The 19,170-nt window shown below is 46.0% G+C and overlaps 4 protein-coding genes across 10 annotated transcripts; 1 reads left to right on the forward strand and 3 right to left on the reverse strand.

Moving 5' to 3' along the window:
• Positions 1-323: 323 nt before the first annotated feature.
• On the reverse strand, positions 324-4,440 carry LOC131108481 (tumor necrosis factor ligand superfamily member 10-like). Its single transcript, XM_058059451.1, has 6 exons — positions 2,862-4,440; positions 2,518-2,643; positions 1,744-1,789; positions 1,568-1,681; positions 1,179-1,423; positions 324-1,112 (listed from the first exon to the last, which is right to left on the reverse strand). Exons 1-6 carry the CDS (start codon positions 2,967-2,969, stop codon positions 903-905), a joined length of 849 nt encoding a protein of 282 aa, XP_057915434.1. The 5' UTR covers positions 2,970-4,440; the 3' UTR covers positions 324-902.
• A 21-nt stretch (positions 4,441-4,461) lies between these two features.
• On the reverse strand, positions 4,462-14,470 carry LOC131108480 (neutral cholesterol ester hydrolase 1-like). 5 transcript variants are annotated; one of them, XR_009120466.1, is made up of 9 exons: positions 14,173-14,470; positions 12,730-12,979; positions 11,936-12,158; positions 11,706-11,775; positions 11,441-11,612; positions 9,695-11,364; positions 8,733-8,813; positions 8,476-8,568; positions 4,462-4,560 (listed from the first exon to the last, which is right to left on the reverse strand). XR_009120466.1 is itself a non-coding variant. In XM_058059449.1 (6 exons), exons 2-6 carry the CDS (start codon positions 12,862-12,864, stop codon positions 10,744-10,746), a joined length of 1,221 nt encoding a protein of 406 aa, XP_057915432.1. In that variant the 5' UTR covers positions 12,865-12,979; positions 14,173-14,470; the 3' UTR covers positions 8,846-10,743. The 5 variants fall into 5 exon arrangements, 1 of the variants encoding a protein (XP_057915432.1); XR_009120468.1 differs by having other exon boundaries at positions 8,662-8,813; XR_009120465.1 differs by having other exon boundaries at positions 8,648-8,813.
• irf9 (interferon regulatory factor 9) lies at positions 12,986-19,159 on the reverse strand. 3 transcript variants are annotated; one of them, XM_058059442.1, is made up of 11 exons: positions 19,010-19,159; positions 18,347-18,808; positions 18,112-18,234; positions 17,788-17,959; positions 17,076-17,230; positions 16,903-16,984; positions 16,774-16,833; positions 16,321-16,707; positions 15,806-15,921; positions 15,585-15,721; positions 12,986-14,313 (listed from the first exon to the last, which is right to left on the reverse strand). In XM_058059442.1, exons 2-10 carry the CDS (start codon positions 18,500-18,502, stop codon positions 15,587-15,589), a joined length of 1,386 nt encoding a protein of 461 aa, XP_057915425.1. In that variant the 5' UTR covers positions 18,503-18,808; positions 19,010-19,159; the 3' UTR covers positions 12,986-14,313; positions 15,585-15,586. The 3 variants fall into 3 exon arrangements, with proteins under 3 accessions (XP_057915425.1, XP_057915427.1, XP_057915424.1); XM_058059444.1 differs by lacking the exon at positions 12,986-14,313 and having other exon boundaries at positions 15,499-15,721; positions 18,347-18,429; positions 18,670-18,808; XM_058059441.1 differs by lacking the exon at positions 12,986-14,313 and having other exon boundaries at positions 15,499-15,721.
• Positions 13,804-15,412, forward strand: emc9 (ER membrane protein complex subunit 9). Its single transcript, XM_058059454.1, has 6 exons — positions 13,804-13,972; positions 14,120-14,322; positions 14,388-14,464; positions 14,538-14,607; positions 14,734-14,828; positions 14,913-15,412. The coding sequence occupies exons 2-6, from the start codon at positions 14,128-14,130 to the stop codon at positions 15,091-15,093; spliced, it is 618 nt and encodes a 205-aa protein (XP_057915437.1). The 5' UTR covers positions 13,804-13,972; positions 14,120-14,127; the 3' UTR covers positions 15,094-15,412.
• Positions 19,160-19,170: the final 11 nt, after the last annotated feature.

Consider the following 19,170-nt stretch of genomic DNA (forward strand, 5'->3'; position numbering starts at 1 on the left):
CTGTGTAACATATTTCCACAAAAGAAAGAAAATCAAAACAGTTCAAATGGCTCTTTTCCTTCTTACGGTGCACTTCTTCAAATAGCCACTAGATGGCAGCACGATGCATGTAAACAATTGAAGCAACCAGTATGTGAGCATCTCAAATTACAGTATTGTTTCATTTCAGGAGTTCAGACAAAGGCCATTTAAAGGCGCTGTCATTTTTTTATTAGCATACGCAGCAGTAGTTAAAATTGAACTTTACTTAGCCCCCCCCCCCCCCCCCCCCTTTTTAATTAACTGCTGAAATTCAAAATCGTGTTACTTGACAGAAGAAGGTAAGTATTTCACATCAATTTATTTCACACATTTACAGATAAAACCTATTTACATTCACATTTGATTTACACCTTTTTTATAGATTAAAATGTATCAAAATGGGTTGATCTATAATGACATTTAAGAATAATGCTGCATTCACGACTGTGGGATGTTTGGCAGTCAGGAGAGATGAGATTGAACAAAAGTTTGTCCCCACCCACATTTGGAATTTGGCTAGCACACAATGACTTTTCCGGTGGCCGTGAACAATAGATGACCAAAAATAGTTAATTATTAGCATCTTTACATAGATTAATGCACAGCTACATAAGCTGGAGTGATTGAACAATTGAAGTGTCTGATTTCCAAAATGTACGCTAGTGAGTGTAAATAAGAAAATGTAACTTTAAAGCTTATCACCTGTGAACACTGTTGCTGTGTGGATGGGAGCCCTCTAGTGGCCGAGTCGGGTAGTGCAAGTATGTTGTGCCAATCATACCTGTGCCGTTGTGTCTCTGTGCGTCAGCATTCGCCAAGTGATGACTTGACAGGTTCCGTCAAAAGTTTGACCGCGCCTCCTCTGTGGGTCCGTGGGCGTCTTAGCTGATGAGAAACGCCCCGAAGAAGCTGCTTTTCTCGTCCATGTCCACGGCAGAGGCGTTGGTCACCGTGACAAAGAGGCGGTCCCCGGGGCTGAGTGCGAAAAGCCCGCCCTGGTGGGCCGAGTGCAGTGAGAATTGGGATTCCCGGGACCAGCAGGAGGTGCGGCTGGTCTTCATCAGCAGGATGGGAACAGGGTAGGTGCTCACCTGAGGAGGACATTGTTTATAAGTCAAAAAACATGTGGACAAAAAGAACATGAGCGGCGCTCTCACCTTTTTATAGATGTACTGCAGCAGAGGCCTTCCCGTGTCCCCCACCGCCTCGTCCTCCGTGGCGTCGCCCTCCAAGGAGCTGATGTGTCTGAAGTACGTCTGGGCGTAGACGTAATAGAGGCCGGGGCGTGGCACCACTAGCTCGCCATCCACCAGCTGGACGTCCTGGAGGAAGGCCAGCCCCTTTTGACCCTCCCACCACGTGATCTTCTGGCCGTGAACTCGCCTGCCGCCCGTCCCTGCGACTACGGAGAGGAAAGGTCAACACGAAAACCTTACGTTTATCAGCTTTAGGCGTACATCATGTCTGTTCTCCAAGCAAAGGAACCACAACTGGAACTTTCCGTGTTATCTCGACTAACAAGGTAAGTTATCAGAGCTTTCCTCACCTCCCTCTCTCTCCAGCTGAGGGATGAAGCTTCCCGTGACGTGGGCAGCAACCTGAGGCCGAGGCGATGTCCTGTCCCCCGTCCCCAGCGAGGGCAGAACCCGAGATACTTCATCTGGAAGAAGCTTTGCATGTAACATTTGTACCCAACCTGTGTAGTAGTAGAAGAAGACTTACCTCTCACCGCCGAGGAGATCTGCTTCTGGTAGCGCTGGGACAAGGACTGTGGAAGAACCACAAATATGAGCACCATAATCAAGAACCTCATAAGGCCTTAATAAAATGATGCAAACACGACATGCATGTCTGCTTTACTATTGTGCTGTAGTGCGCCCCCTACAGACCAGGAGGTCTTAGCAGGAAGTCATGCTGCATACCATCAAATGCGTGTTGCCACTTCCTTTGATTAAAAAAAGTACAAGATGGGGAAGTGGTGGGGGTGTGGGGGGCAGGTGCATGCATTCCTGCGCTGCTGAAAGCTCAAGTATCCCATCACACATGAAGCCATCAATGAGCTCATTGTGTGTGCATTGCTGTGATTAGCATCATGATCTCCCATCATGTTAGCTTAGCTTGATGCCGCCATCATGGATGGGATGGAGCTGCTGAGCATCCTCACAGCTGATAACATTTCATACGATAAACATGATATCAATATGCTAATATTCTATTTCTATTTCAACACGGCCAAGGACAATAAAAAAAAAAAAAGGTTTTCAAGCTCTGGCTCCTCCTTGGCTATGCTAGCATGACTCCTACTCACCAAAGTCTGGGCTATTAATAGTCCAAGTAGGTTAAAAGACACTGGTGTTGCATTCAAGAGCAGCAGCTCCACAAACTATGGCAAGGTTTCTATTGACTTTCAATGTGAGCTCAAAAAGTCCTAACGTCTTTGGAGATGTCCAAAAAGTGGAAAAGATCTTAAGACTAGCCGGCTCTCACGCGTCTGACCTTCTCGATGAGGAGGTGAAGCTGCTGCGTGACCTTCCAACACGGGTCACCTTGGACCGCTGAGATGCTGTGCAGGTCAGAACCCTTCAGACAGGAAACGCTGCTCCTGGCGAAGGTCTCCTTCATCTGCACATGAAAGAAGGACAGCTTGAGAGTGTTGTCCATCAACTTGACTTTGTTGGACTGCATCCAAAAGGCGCGCACTCATAAAAAAAAAACTTCCTGATACTCAGCAGAAACCAAAACCATCTGCTGCATCTGAACTTCCTCGTCTTTTAACATATCCTGCGCACGGAAGCCGACGTGAACGCCACACACAAACGCCTCGCAAGCCTTGTCCTTACCGCGTTGAGCGAGGTGGAGAAGTGCAGCACCGTGATGGTGACCACGACCGTCTGCAGAAGAACCGCCACCAGCAGCAGGACCCCCAACCTCGGAGCGGAGCCCGTCATAGCAGACAGAGCGCCGCTCGCTCGCTAGGACGCGGCCGACCACACAGTCCACACACGCCGACGTCCCGGAGAGGAACAACAATGGCAGAGCAGCGACTCGGGAACTCTAGAACCTCCCAGCGCTGGAAGGAGAGGGGGGCGGGGCTTGGAAAGTGTGCCGCGCAAACATGATAAAAGTTTTATGTCACTTCGTCGTCTTCTCGGTTCCAAAGTTCCTCAGACGGAACAACCAACGAGGGCCACCTCACAAGACACACCTTGGCCCCATTATTTGGCTTTGACGTTGTAAAATAAGCATAATATACTACTTAGCATACACGTCTTGGTAGGCTACCTGGAGTGGGCGGAGCTAGAAACACTGCAGTGCATTGATTGGTGGACGGAGAACTGTCACTTCCTGAACAGATTGACAAGCGTTGTGGCAGTAACGTTAAAGACACGATTCACAATGGAAGACGACCTACTACTAAAACACCGGTCAAAGAGCCCTCAATATACTATTTTTTTTAAAGTATACAGTAGAACCTCTATATTCATAACATCAGTATCCATTTCTTAATTAATTAGGATGCTAGCGTCCTGTTAGCTAGTGAACAAAATGGCAACCAGGACCGGAAGTTAGGTGGCCAGTCTGTGGTGTCAAAATGTTAACAGAAAACACGTTTTTATACTTTTACATGCATAAAACTATTCAGAATCAATATAAATTCTGAATGAAAAAGAGCTAAATGAACATTCAAGGTGGCCATATTTGTAAAGAATCACAAGCCACCTGAACTGTTCATTTATCCCTTTCATTCATCATTTATATGCGGTGGCAATTTTTCTCTGCATGTAAAACTACAATTGTAAAACAAATTTGTATGATCTCTTGATTCGTTTAGAGTCAGAACTTCTGGAAGTCATTAAAAATGCTAACCGAGGTTCCATTGTATACTGCTAAATTAATAAATCCACTATTTGAAAGGAATGTAGCACTGTTTTTAGGATAAAAGCTAGTCAAAGATCATCTTTATCAAGACTCCCCATCCACAGGGCTGCTCTGCTGGTACTTGTCCATGGATGGGGCCACACAAGGCTGCTGGAAACTGAATGTTCTCACTGTGGATGCTAAGAGAAAATGGCATAATGGGGGGGACAAGAAACTGAAATGATGCAGGAACCTAAAATATGTTTCTATTGCTTCAATGTGCAAAACCTCCACTTGTCTTCATGATTTAATCATTTAGGATTAAAGTTCTATTTCGCATCAAAGATGTTATCGTCTCCCAAAACTAGATTGCCATTGCTTACCACCAAACAACAACACTACAAACAATGCCGCCTGTCCTCAATGATCTTCATCTCTCTGGAAAAGCAACTCCAGACTCTACAGATGAGTCACTCATTTGGTGTTTAACCAAGCAACACATTGCAACACCCAACAGGAAGAAGCCCATTGAAAACCACAATAAAATAAAAGTGTTCTGGAGTGAAAACACAGAAGTTAAACATACCTTTTTTTTTTTCAGAACCGTCAGAAGTCGTCTTCCGTGCAGCACATCTCGTACCGGAGGAAGCCAAAGTACTTGTAGTCACAGACGTGGGGGAGCTGGACAAACATTGAAGGTGACAACATAATCTCAGCTACAAGGAAACTCAAGACAGAGCTCACAAAAGACATAATGCAGCTGGAAGTCAACAAAAACCCGCAATTAAAAACCAACAAGAAACACATCTTGTGTATGGGTTAGCCCCAATAAGCTATTTCGCCATGTATACACACAAAGTACCTAGAAAATATTTCTGATGTACTTCTTTTCAGTACGGTCTCCATAAAGCGCACTCATCCAAAAACACTAGTCAAGATCTGGAGGACATGAGGACTACAATCGATAAGCTAACAGCCGTGATGAGTGTTTCACGATTAGAAGATGTACAAATATAAAAAAGATGATAGCTTGGAAAGCAGCAGAAACATTTCACAAAAAGAAAACAACGCAAGAAGGAAACCGTTTTTCAGTGCTTGCTGCTATCATGTTTATTTGATTACGGTCCTGCTGCGCCGACATCCTTCGGATCCGCAGTAAACACAGACAAATGAAATATGAGGCACTATGCTAACATGCTAGCTGCTCTGTGCACTTTTTTTTTGGACTTCCTGTGTGGCGTTCAGGGACACGGCGAAGTGTGACTGACGTGTTTACGACCACTTGTGTATCTCATTTCAACTCCCACTGAGAGTGTGTGTCAACACGGTCGTCCTTACGACTTCATTAAATCCACGCCGGACCACTGCACTGGAACCCCCCACTCCCAAGCCAATCACCGCCCCAATGTGCACAGCCAGTGTTGTTGAACCCGTCTCGGCCTATAAATGGATCCTGGTTCTGCTGGCTCGCTGCAGCATGAGCAACATCTGTCCTCAATCTGGATCGTACGCCCTGCCGTCCCACGGGAGACGTTCTGCGATTAAGTTACACACCGTTCCACCGCATTACGAGGCCTGCAGGGGGCAACGTGTGTGTGTGTGTGTGTACACGAGTGCATCCTTCGTCTTCTAATTTGTCTTAAAAAGCCACATGTTGGCAACATTGTATCTATTTTATAGCTTCAGCTTATTTTGGGGCAGCATATCCTGCTGCGCTGATTAGCTCGCCGGCTAACCGAGGCGCGCAAATGTTTACTGCTTACGGTCTCTGCCAGAACATCTGCGAGGACGACAGTTGGTGATCCCTTCCTCGCCCTCATCAGAGACTTCTCTTCTACCTCAAAGTAAAAAATCGGGGGTTAAATTTTGGGGTGTATTCCAGGGTGCCCATTTGCGCGACGTTCAACTGTCCATTAGGAAGAACACTGGGAAGAAAAAGTATTTCATGTCATCATATAAGAAATATACAAATAACTATTTTAACTATGTCACCTAGCTTGCACGCCTGACGGAGTTCCGAGCTTTATTTTAAGATGTGCAGCGAAGCCTCCGCTTTGAAAAGTGATGTTTTGGTTCTCATAAACACGCATATTACTCTTAAGACATCATTAATACGTCACTGTGACATAACCCTACTCGCTTGTCAACTTATTACCCCAGCAGGTATTCAGGGGCGGTGATAGGTTACCTAAAAGGGGCGGGGCTTTCCTTTACAGTTTTAAAAAGAGGCGAGCGAGTGTGATCAACAGTGTGATATATGCACGTCAACGACTACACGTCTTTATCGTGGTGTTAGTCTCCATTTGTTCTGCTTAGCAATACAAACACAGCTTGTTGGCGTAGCAAAATAATCCAAACATCATCTGATAACTTTTTCTCATTGGCATGCCAAAGACAACGCCTTGGTTGCATGAACAATACCTCACACACACACACACACACACACACACACACACACACACACAGAGAGAGAGAGAAAAGCTCCAATCATCACACAGGGAAACTTTTGGGGACTTTCCAAATGTCTTTTTTTTTTTCTCATGCCTGCACTTGTTATTTTCCAACTTATTTTTCTGCATATCGACAAGTATTTTGGTTGTGGGCCACATGTGGTCAAATGTGTGTGTGTGTGTTGCAAGTGTGTGTACTGTTTGATTTCACTGGAGGAATGAGGAGTAAAGTTCAGAGGCTCGCTAAAGGAGTGAAAATAAAACCTTGCGCTGAGATAAAATGACTAAATTGTCTGAGGCCCCTTACATCACAGGGACAGTTCTTTTGGCAGAATTCTCTCATTTTCTTTCCTGTCATGTTGCTTTCCAGTTGTGGGAGGGTGGGGGGAACCTCCCTGACTCTTATTACGGGTCAAATATCCCAAATTGTCAAAAAAAAAAAAAAAACAGCATGGTAAGGGATTGATTTGTGGAAAAATCCACAAGCGACACCTGTCACAAAATTATTCTTTCATGTTGCCGAGACGCCACATTTCCAGCCTGGTGGTTGGAGAAATATCTCTGCTGCTCATTTTTGCCTCAGAGGAGGCAAAAACCACAGACAAATGTGCTTTTCAGGAAAATTCAGAAGGGGTAAGTGTTTTGTCTTGTCGCAAACTAGACTTCTGCGAGGGGTTGATTTTTGGCATATCTGTAAATTCACATGACATTTTTTCATGGCCAATTATCAGCAACTTTCATAAGACATGCCCTTGTGCAAGATGTCTTCCACTATGTAGGCCAGAGGTTTGGGGAGACGACCTGCCCCTCACTGGGGGTCTCAGCAAGACCCATCAGGGGCAGAAAACAACACTTTCCCTATGGCATGAATATAGAAAAAATTACAAGGGGGTGAATTTTTAAGAAAAATCTTGCTTCCATGACACCTTTCTGGATTTGGAGTTGGATGAAACATTTTTCCAGAGGCGTCAATTTTGGGGAAAATCTATCCACTTTTCACAGCAGAAAACTTTTCAACAGCCTTTATGCAAAATGACTCATTTGCAGGCCGGGATCTGGTTGGGGGAGACGTTCCTGGCCCTCGTGGGGAGCCCCAGCAGGACCCTTAAAGGGCAGAATACACATTCCTGAGGGCACGAATTTTGGAAAAATTCCAAGGGGGTCAATTATCTGTCTTGAAGCAAAACTGACTTTTTCAACTGGGAGTTGGGGGTACCTTTTTTCTTTGCAGTGGGGGTCGCAGCAGGACAGAAACTGCACTGCAAATTAGTAAGTGTCCATTGCCAATGCATGTCACAAAATGTTACATGTTTGTTTCTCCTGATTGGATATTCTAGATTCAAAGTTAAACTGCCTGATTTCCTGTCCAATTAGCTCGCATGCACATGGTAGCCCAGCTAACAAAAAAAAAAAAGTCTACAATCACCCAAGTGGAGGTGCAGTCTCAAACAGCACCCCCCTTCTGGCCCCCACCCCTCGTCGCGGGCCCGTCAGGAAGAGTGAACAATGTGACCCTGAGCTGCAGCGATAACATTTCTCCCTTGTGAATTCCTCCTGGCTTTCCTATCACATTCTCACCGCTTGTTTTCACTGCCGCCTCTGTTTTTCTTCCTCATCTGATTAATGAGCAAGGGTGGAGGTGGGAGTAATTTAGGGAGTCAAGCACACACCACCCCCCCCAATCATGTGTTTGTTTTCAATCAGCGAGAAGCTGCTGGAAGTGGCGTTGCTTTTTTTTGGTCTGACAAATGCTGCAGGGGTGTAACAAGCTCAAACGAGGCCCGGGGGGGTACACAACCTTCTATGGGGCCCCTTGGAACATCCCCCACCTCCACATTCTTCTACAAAAGTAGTGTGAACCTTTTAAATAAAAGCGCAATCTGCCCATAAGATTAAAAAAAAAGACGTAAAAGAGTTCTCATGAGAACTAATGACATTATTTACTTACTATTGTAAAAATAATAGTTTGGTGTTCTGGGCGTTATTTAGCCTCCATACAAGTAGGGGGCAGCCTGTGGTAAACTGCAATCAACAGTGTTTTGAGCACATTTTAAAGCACAAGTTTAGGTGTTTTGGTTACGGTTGGGGTGCTGGTTAGGACGGGGGTGTTTTATTTAAGGCTATGTTAAGGGTTGATGAAGGTTACCTGGTCAAGCAAGAAGCAGAGGTAGCCATTCGGGCCACAAAAGCGGTGGTTTGTTCGGCGTTGGCAGGCCACACTCCAGCAACAGGAAACATCCTAAAAAACAAAGAATCTTTCAGAAGAATTAAGTGTCATCTGCAAACGATGAGGATCGGACATGTCCCACATTAGCTACCATGTGTCACGCACATGGCCAGCCAGGCTTCACGATGGGAAAACCACGACGGCAGCCAAAGTCGTCCTGATGGGCGGAGCCAAACCTGTCTGTCAGGAGAGACACGACCGTTTCCTCGGGTCACATGACTTGACAGGCGAGTATCTCGAGTGTCTGCGAGCCCGGACTTGACAGGGAAAGACAACAACAAGCCACCAAATCAGTCACTCATCACATTTATTGCATATTTTGACAGAGACAACAATAACAGGTCTCGGCTTCCCTAAACAGTCCCAAACAAAGCGTAGCTCCAGGCTGTGGTCCACTCAACTTTGAATGGATATAAATTGCACAAGCTGCACTGGGAACAAAGCTCCACTTTTCTGCTAGTCAGTGCCACACATGTGGAGCTCCATTCCAGATGATCAGAGCCGTCTGGTCATAAAGTATCAGCACATTACAGCGCCACTCTGGACATTCGGCATTTTTCAAAGCCACAGTCATATTTCAGACAGGGGGGGCCGTGTGACACTGGTGTAAAGATCTGACGACCAGACCCACGTGGCCCACAGTCTCAAAACCATCTGCAGCTGCCTGGGCAACCTTTCGTGACCCCCAGTAAAGCCACAAGGCCAGTAGTAAAGACAAACATGCCAGTGTGTTCTTGTGGTACCCGCTGAGACATCATAGTTATGTCTTCATGTCATCTTGTAGTCATTACTGGACACACAACCACAACACATATATCATGGTGGGCCATAGAACCCTGTGTTTGACAAGTGGCATTTGACCCTGGCTGCATGTGGTATAACAGTGTCAAGTAAGGTTCAAAAGCGACATAGGTTTTAAGTGGCTCAAACAAATAATAAAGAACAAACACAAACAATAAACGCCATTATGAGCTGTGCAGGTGTTCCCAAAATGGTGGCATGATGGGTGTGTGTTATGTTGAGTGAATCATAGTGGTGCAGTTTTTGTCTTTTCCAGTGACAAAAAATTCAACATTAGGTAGTCAACGTTATATACAATTATTCGCTACACTTAAAGCAAAACAAAATGTTAACTCACCCATTTTGGTAGCCGAACCTCTGACCCCCCCAGGCCGCCTACTCTTGTGTTAGCCGTGGAAGCTAGCGAGTGAACAGCGCTAAGCTAGCGAACTAGCGAGGCAATTTAGACAAGAAAATGACGCGTTTAAAATGTGTTTCGAAGCCAATAATTCCTAATATATCGTGTAATAAAGTTACAACCTTAACTTGATTAAAAGTAACTAAATGAACGCTAATTACTGACTGTACTACTGTCAACGGAATATAGCTTAGCCATTAGACTGCCTCTATTGCAATGCATTATGTGACTTGTAGTATTTACGGCGCATGCGCCGTACATATACAAACAGAGTACGAATTTCAAATTAAAGTGCATCACACTGTGTATGCTCTCAGGATTAAAAGACAATATTGCAAAATAAGAATAAAACCCATTATTATAATTAGTACCTTCAGTGGTGATTCTTAGGTAGAAAAAAACGTTTAAATATGCCCACAATACATAAGTTGTAAATGCTCATAAAGCAGTGTGCACTATTGCACAATCTCCAAAGAGAGTGTGCACAGCTGTGAACTCTAGCACACATTATTGAATAGGTCTGTGTTTGTGTGAGTATATGTAAGACTGGAAATGTACTGTATATGAGTATGTGCGTGTGTGTATACGTGTGTGTGTGTTCAGTGCATCAAAGCATATTTCCATGGCTCATTGTTTCATTTCACATTAACTTTCCAAGTTAAAGGCCAACTTGGACAAAGAGGGAGGAAAATAAAATAAAAAAAAGCCGGAAGCTTCCAGTGATCAAATAAAAAAGAAAGTGTCAATCATCATCTTTTGGGCTGGGTTCACTTCAGTGTTTTTGTTGATTTAGGGTTTTATAACGGGCGTGTCCTTGGTTGTAGGTACAATCTGTCTGCAAATGATGATCAATCTGTCATCATGCTCCTCAGGAAGTGATGATGTCATAGGTTGTGATGGAGATTATCCTCATTTCTTCTCCATGTGATACAGAAGTGGATCCCACGTCCAAAGAACGTTCCCTGGAACAGCTTTGTTTTTTGGTTCACCTACAGGTTCTGGTCCAGCCATCGGATGTAATTCTCCATGCTGCGGCGCCCGACGCTCGACATGACAGGCAGATAAGCGAATGCCACGCAGCCGTGGAACCCGTCCTCGTAGTGGTCGCTGGTGACGGGTACGCCGGCGTCTCGCAGCCGCCTGGCGTACATCAAGCCGTCGTCTCTCAGCACGTCGTACTCACACGTCAACACGTACGCTTTGGGCGTCTTACCGAGAACAGCCTCTTCGGCCAGCAGTGGTGCTGCCCTCACATCGAGGAGCGCCGGCACCTCGTCCAGCAACCCTGTCAATCCAGTTTCCACGACGACCGGTTGGAAGCTCTTTTTATGTTCACTTGGTAGGAGAGCGGTCCAGTCCAGCTTGGACCGGGTGGCGGCGCTGATGGCCTGCTGATCCAAGGCGCTGTGGTTGTTAGCGAGCAGCAAAGGCTCCAGGGAGGGGTTGGCGCCCAGATAGAGGAGCCAGAAATGGGCCATGCGGGATCTGTAGAGGATGGGAACTGCCTGATTCTGCTGGTAGGATGGCGTGTGGAAGTCCAGTGCTTGCAGAACCGGGTAGATCAGCGCCTGAGCCTTGAACCTCACCGTGAGACTGTCATCAGAGCCCAGCTGAAAACACAATGACACACAGGATGGTGTTATTTTGTTTCAATGGCAACCATGGGACAAAATTGTCCTTGATTACCTCCTGTGCAACAGCCGCCGCCAGGTTTCCTCCAGAACTGTCTCCGGAGATGCACAGCCGGTCCGGATCCAAATGGTAGCGCTCCAACACCTGATCGGAAATGAAGGCTCGCGCCACCGCTAACGCATCATGGTACTGATCCGGGAACACCGCATCTGGGGCCAGACGGTAACTATAGCAATGTCATGTAAGCGTGTCAGTCACTCTTGCAGCCACTAGGGGGCATATTTGCATAGTGGTTCCTATGGTATGCTGTGATGCTTACTCCACTGACACCACGACGGCGTCCAGGTCCTCCGCCATCTTGCGGCATAGAAGGTCATATGATCGCATCCCTGTGGAAGAAGAGTGATGATGGGGCCGTGAATGTTTTTTTTTTTTTTAAAGGTGCAACAGCGACCTCTGGCTGCCATGCTTACAAATTGCAGAACCCGGTTAAACTGAACTTTGACCTTTGCACTGTGCGTGTTTAGCTACATGCTTGCTGTTACTCACGTGCGCTGAGCAGGCTCCATCCCCCACCATGGAAGTAAACAATCCCCCTTTTGAGGTTCTGGCCCCCTTTTGCCTGGAAGACCCGCGCCGACACGCCTCCCAGCAGGGCGTCGCTCACTTCCACAGTGGGGCTGGAGCGCGCCTCGATCACCTCGAGCCAGGTCACCACCCCGTTGAGGAAGTGCACATGATGGCACAAACCCAGTGCCTCGGCCACCTCGCCCTGGAGACAAAGACTCATGTTGTTACATGCAGAGGTGCATTGTGGGAAGGGAATAATTAGCAAGGCGGGATGAACCGGTGGAGTGGCATTCAAGCAGAACAAGATGAGCAGGTGGCTGAAAGGGTAATGCCATTAAGGAGTGCAAGTGCAGGTTAAAGGTCATCTTGCGGCTGCAGTGGAATCAGGGTCATGTGACAGTAATGTACAGTAAAATGTACAGTATCCACACTTTCCCAGTCTTATACAAAAATTGTGTGATTTCTATGTGAGACTTTCTATTCAGTTAATAGAAACATCAGTCAGTGCATGTGTACTTCATGTAATTACTTGACATCAAAATATGTGGTTATTTAGCTCATAATTAACAGCTGTTAAATTTAAACTGCATGTTGGGCCCATGTAATATGCTGTTACTATTCTGAACTGCATATTATTTATTTAGTTGAAATCAACTGTTAACCTGTTTTAATAACATTATGATAAGCATTTAATTCGTTGGTTTCTAGAACCACATAGTGAATCACACTGACCCCCCCTCCAATATTTGTCCAGCTGTCATGTCAATGCTCACCGCATGCACACAGCTCCGGAAGAGGGCGTCCAGCAGCATCAGCTTCCAAGGCTCACTCACGCCGCTCGGTAGGGGCAGGTACACGTAGTAGGCGGCCGCTGACAGCAGCACGGCTCCAGCAATACGTAGCCTCATGGTGGAGCTCTGGTTGCATCCGGGCTGAATCCTCCTCAGTCCGCTCGGGAGAACACCCTGCCCGGGTCTCCGTTTGTGGGGCAAGGATCAAGCGAACATCGGGCAATAACCCCGGCTTCAAAATAAAAGCAAGGTTTGGCGTACTGGACCATTTGGTGCGCAGGCGAGCAATGGGGCAAGCAAAGTGAGATCGTATTTTGAAAATTCGTCAGCGGAAGTTGTGCACGCATTGCGTAACGTTGTTATTACAGCGATTCGGGTTGCTAATGGTATTACAGTACAAGTTAATGGAATACATTGTTAAAATGGTTTAACATTGGAATTGGTCTTTGCATTTAGATTAAGTTTTCGTTTAAGTTACAGCTTTTGTGATTCAGAAGGGTACATGCTATCGTTATTAGGTTATACTTGGGCACTTTTAATATAAATGTACACTGTATAATGCTAAAACTAGCAAACTAACGCCATATATACATGCAGCACTTTCTCGAAAAGAAATGTACACAGTAGTATGCTAAAACTGACCAACGAACGCCATATGCACATATGCTCGTCAGTTAGCAGAACATAAGTACAGTAGTAGAAAGAAACTAGCAAAACATTGCCATCTACTGATCCTTTAAAGTACTCTTCGTATTAGCCTACATATTACATATTTCTTTCCAACCTTAGTCTTGTACTAACCCTTGTAATCTTTTTGAAAAGTAATCATTTGTGATCCATTTACTCAAAAAATACTTTGTGAAATAAAAATCGTCATTTCAGTACGTCGATACAGACTATGATACTTCTCCCACTAAAAAGACTGGCAGAGGACTGCAGGCAATGACAATACCACCGAAGAAGACGAGGAAACGATCGACAGGCGTATCCTCCAATCAAGTAAGAGGACAGCATTGTTTCGACCAATCGTTGCTTTAACAGCATCGACCCCCGCCCTCCGTTAGCATTAGCCATACGGTTGCATTCAGTCGCTGTTAACAGAAGACCCGTTTGTTTGTTCGCTCTTGGGTGATGAAATTAAATGGTTACATTTGTTTAAAAACTTAAAATTTCGAGGCGAAAGGCCACCCGACGCATTTCCGTTGCTCTTTGTATCCCTCTTGAGGTAATACTACTTTCACTGCTTTGATAAGCATTGATGCTAGTGCTAATGTGCAGTATGAGTCATTTATGGCCAACAAGCGTTGTTGGAGCTGCAATGGCCGTGTATGATAAAATGTGGTCTTATACAATCTTTGTGCCCTCGTTACAGCGTCCATCATGGGCGAGGTGGAGTTGTCCTGTCGGGCTTATGTGAAGATGTACCTGCACGCCTGTTTGTTTCCCCGGTGCAGCGTCAATGGGCTGCTGCTGTCGTCTAGCCCGGCGGGGGGCGCTGTTTGCGTGTCTGACTGTGTGCCACTGCTTCACTCTCATCTGTCTCTGGCTCCCATCACTCAGCTGGCCCTAACACAGGCAAGAACACACCATTTTCCATCCAATACTTGTGTTTGGAGCATAACACACAACTCTTGTTGCAGGTGGATGTGTGGTGCTCACAAACACAGCAGAGGATTGTGGGATACTACCAAGCCAATGCCTGCGCATCAGACAGTAGGCAAGTCTCAACCACAAGTTGGCGCTATGATAATCGGTTCTAATTTAATTTTGTAACCCCCTTCCTTTGACAGCCCAACACAAGGAGCCATGAAAATAGCTGATAAGATCGCAGAGCAGTTTGATGGTGCAGTTTTATTGATGGTGCGTACAACACAATATTTACGGTTTCCCTTTAAGACAGGGGTGTCCAAAGTCAGATCAAGGACCGGGTTTGTGACCTGTACCTCGTTTATCAAATGTATATGGAATGTTTGTCACTATGTACAGCTCGACGGCAGTAAGATGTCGCCAGACTTTCGCGTCCCTCCCATTGTCATGTATGAGCGCAGAGACTCAAGATGGACGCTCAAAGACAAACACACGTAAGAAGAACCTTAAACGTTTAAGGTTGATGACGTGACGGCTACATTTCTAAAGATTCTACGTCTTTTATTTCTCCTGTCCAGGATCATGTTGAGGCAGTGGGAGGAGACCCGAGCCATCGCCAGCCAAATGCTGGACTCGGGAGACCACGCTCTCCTGGTGGATTTTGACAGCCACCTGGATGACATCACGCGAGACTGGACCAATCAGAAAGTGAACGCCAAGATCGCCGAGCTGGCCTCACCGGCAAACGGAAACATCTAAGCACTAACTGCAAATAGTAACCGTGTGTGTATTGTGCTGCGAGCCGACACCGCCCTCAGTTTAAGGACTGACTCATTGCAACGCACACACACAATTTCGTTCCGACAAGCTGCACAAAATAACAACAGTGACATTCCACCAGCTCCTTTGATCCCTGGCATTAAACCACCACTCCCCAGTAGGAATTCATACTAATGTGTAATACTGTGGCATCGGTCTTTTCAGCCTACCCTCGTACCTCATCAATTTATTATTCTTTTAATAATATGCTGAGGGTCAATAAAGACAAATATATCCCCAGTGCCTCTCTTTGGACACCCCTGCTGATTCAGTTAGTGGTACAGTATATGACTGTGTGCTGGGTTAACACAGCATAATGGTAACATTTCAGAGCAGCTTACAAACAACCATGTGCACGGTTTTATACTTGTAGTGGATTGTCATTTCAGTCACACAAACTTGATGAAATGAATACTATAGAAAGAAAAAACCTTCAAGCTGTGAGTTCAGGGATTGGGACGGCGACTAGGTTGAGCGTGACCACGTCCAGCGAAGACGGCAGAAAGGTGAAGGACTCCAGGATGGTGCGAGTGTTTTGGACCTGCTGCTCGGCCCATGGCAAAGTGACCTACACAGGAGGAAGACAGCGTTTCTTCGTTAACCCGGAAAAAAGAAGCTGGATTAGGAAGTGACATCATTGATGTTCAACTACCTTAACAATGATGTGTTTTGTGGACGTTTCGTCTGAGCTGCTTATTTCTTCTCCAAAGCACAGAGTGAAGTTGGACTGAGGAGCCTCGTGGCCGTTCAAACGATACTCATCCAGCTCTGGAAGAAAACTTGGCGTTGTTTAAAGTTCAAATATACAATATTATGTAATAATGAACAAGAACAGCAAATGTTACAAATCTACCATATCTCTTTTGAGAGAAGAGGCACGCTTTTGAAGCCCCAGGCTTCGCTACACATCTTAAATTGAAGCCATCACCTACAGACCTACAGGCTGTGTGTTGTTTTTCTTCTGCTAATAGGCTGACCGGAGCTACAGTCCTCCTGTCCTACTCGTTATGTTGTCATCTGTGATACATTAGTAGCGCTTCTTGGATACACATACAAACAAACACAGCTCATTCACATTTACACACAAAATGGCGTGATGCAGCAAATGATTTCTGTATTGATTTCAGTACTATAATATGGGATACAGTACACTAATAGCACACTCACGCTGCTTGAAGACGTCTTTGCTGAAGAGCAAAACCGGCTCGGAGTTCCTCTCCATCTTTTGCAACCCCAATGTGGAAATGTGCGGACCAGTCCAGAAGACACGTGCTTGGCAGAAGCGCCTGCCGTAGACGCCCTGCGCCGTGGAGGTGAGCGCCACGCCTTTTGTCATGTGGGACAGAAGCCTGTGCAGCCATCCCAGTTCCTTGTTGGCCAACAGCGAGGGCACAGGCTCCGGGAGGTGGATGCGTGGGAAGCAGACGGCGGGGGCCGGCGTGGGTGGAGCAGGGGACGGTGGCGCGTAGAGGACCCTAACATCGGGGCCGTGGATCAGACGTTTGAGCACTTCCTGGCCCAAATAGTGAACGGACACGTGCAATGAGTCCTGGTCTGAAGGGGACAAACATAGATCATATATTTTATGCAGATAGCCAAATTCGCAGATTAATTCTTTACCTTCCTGAGGAGGCGGGACACTCTCGTCAATCCGGACGTCCAATTGGATCTCACTTAGTGCTGCAGGGAAGCGAGAATTGAGCGGGTCAACTGTTTTGTTTCATGTCCTTTAAAATGTCTCCAACTCACCGCCTTCCTGCACCAAGCCGAGCAGCTGGACCGCGTCGTCCGCCTGCGGGACGCGGTTGCTCTCCAGTATGTTATCATCATCCTGAGACAAACCAAGTTTGTCATGCTAGCATGCTAACAGCGACAACTCCCTCATTCAACGAAAGGAAGCTAATCAGTTTTATTTTCCCTACCAGCTCAACTTTGACATCCTCCATTTTCTTTTCCTCCATGTGAGTGATGTCTACGCTTTCCGTCTCGTCGCTGCTGCTGCTGCTGCTGCTGCTCCTCCTCCTCTTGCATCTTCTGCTGGCTTTTTCTCGGCATTTCCTCTTTGCCATCTGGATCCCTTCTCACACACACACACAATTTAATTATGGACCCCAAAAAACAAATGTAATAACAGAGAGCCACGATATATAAAAACATGTAATGCATTAAAATTACAACACATATTAAAATATAAATTAGGCTGCACGGTAGGCGAGTGGTTAGCGTGCAGACCTCACAGGTAGGAGTTCAATCCTCCCACATTCCAAAAACATGCTAGGTTAATTAGCCACTCCAAATTGTCCATAGGTATGAATGTGAGTGTGAATGGTTGTTTGTCTATATGTGCCCTGTGATTGGCTGGCCACCAGTCCAAGGTGTACCCCGCCTCATGCCCCAAGACAGCTGGGATAGGCTCCAGCACCCCCGCGACCCTCGTGCGGATAAGCAATAGAAAATGAATGAAAGTATAAATTAGCTATTTACATATTAGATATTTTATGTGTGCGACCAAAACGTATGTACGCATTTAATTACGCCACACACAAAAAATAAAATTGGTAATAGAATAAGTTATTTAAAACGTAATTCCAACAGAATTCAAAGTGGTTAACGCCGGTGTGGGCATGGACTCACCTTGTTCTTTGAGGGGCACCAGGCGGTACACCTTGTATGGCTCCGAGATGTCGAGCTGGGCCCGCTCCGGAACCTCGCTGAACTCTGGGCTTTTGTTGAGGGCGCAGCGCAGACGCGTCTTCCAGGCGGCCGGGTTGCTGTCGGCCGTCTTGCCCTTGAACTCGGCCCACGCCTGCACCACATGATTGATTGACAACATTAATATCTCCATTTTGCTGTTGAGGCACAATGTATGTGCAGTACTTGGGCCGGGACCAGCAGAGGAACAGTTGCTTTTAAAGTACATGATCTTTTAAAGTGACATGATCAAGATCACCTCCTGACCTTAAAGATGGCGGCGTCCTCATCCTTGCGAAAGTCCTGCTTGCCAGCGTGCTTCCATGGGATGCGGAACATGGTTCGGTCCTCATCGTCCCACACCAGTCCCGGGTATTTACCGCTACTAACCTTATTTGGGGAACAAAAAAGTAAAAACTTATGATTAGGACATAACTCGACGAGAAGCCAATGCGTTATCTTATTTGGAAGCTACGGAGTGACGTCACCTCCCTCTCCTCACCTGTTCCACTATCCAGGAGCGGAGTTTGCGGGTGCACCGCATCCTGCCCGCGGCCATGGTCCCAGGAGGCTTTTTAGTGAACTCTTTTACACAAACCATTAAGTCAATAAATGAATAAAACACAGCGACAACCCATTTCCTCCAAGCGCCAAACATGTTTAATGGCCGCGTTATGGGTCATACCATTCAACAGTCACCTGATCGACAATCGACTAACTTTACTCAACAAAAACAGCCAGGAGTGTGTGACACATTTGTGTCACATAATGTGTCAAATAAACTATGGCGGACAAAAGTAAGAAGTGGATTAAAGTGTCGTTTACCTCGTCAACTCCAAGTGCTCCGGTGCGCGTCGTTGTTTGTGCTGTACTGTATCATTGAGGGGCGTGGGCGCGCTCTGCTATGCAAAGTCCCTTCCGAGAAACCACGTGACTCTCGAGAAACGAGGGCGCGCTATGGCCGCTAGGGGTCGACAAATCACACAATGGCTAATCATACAGTATGTACCGAATGAACGATGTATTCGTAGTCATATATAAAATACATAGTAAAACAACAATATATTTATGCGACACAAAGATCCTCTATATTACAGGATAGTTTTGCTGTTTTTAAGGATACATTACAAAAAACACACCCCATTATTAGACAATTAGAACATACCTGTCAACATCTGCATTAGAAAATCATAGACAATAAGGGGAATTATGGCTCCAAATTCAACCAATTGTGTGGAGTAATAGTCGTATCCTGTGCACTTCATGAGCTTTGGCATGGAGTCGTTCTAAGGAGACTTGAGAGAGAACAGAATCGTTAAAATGAAC

Source organism: Doryrhamphus excisus, chromosome 21, assembly GCF_030265055.1.
Source record: "Doryrhamphus excisus isolate RoL2022-K1 chromosome 21, RoL_Dexc_1.0, whole genome shotgun sequence".
NCBI classification, from domain to species: Eukaryota; Metazoa; Chordata; class Actinopteri; order Syngnathiformes; family Syngnathidae; genus Doryrhamphus; species Doryrhamphus excisus.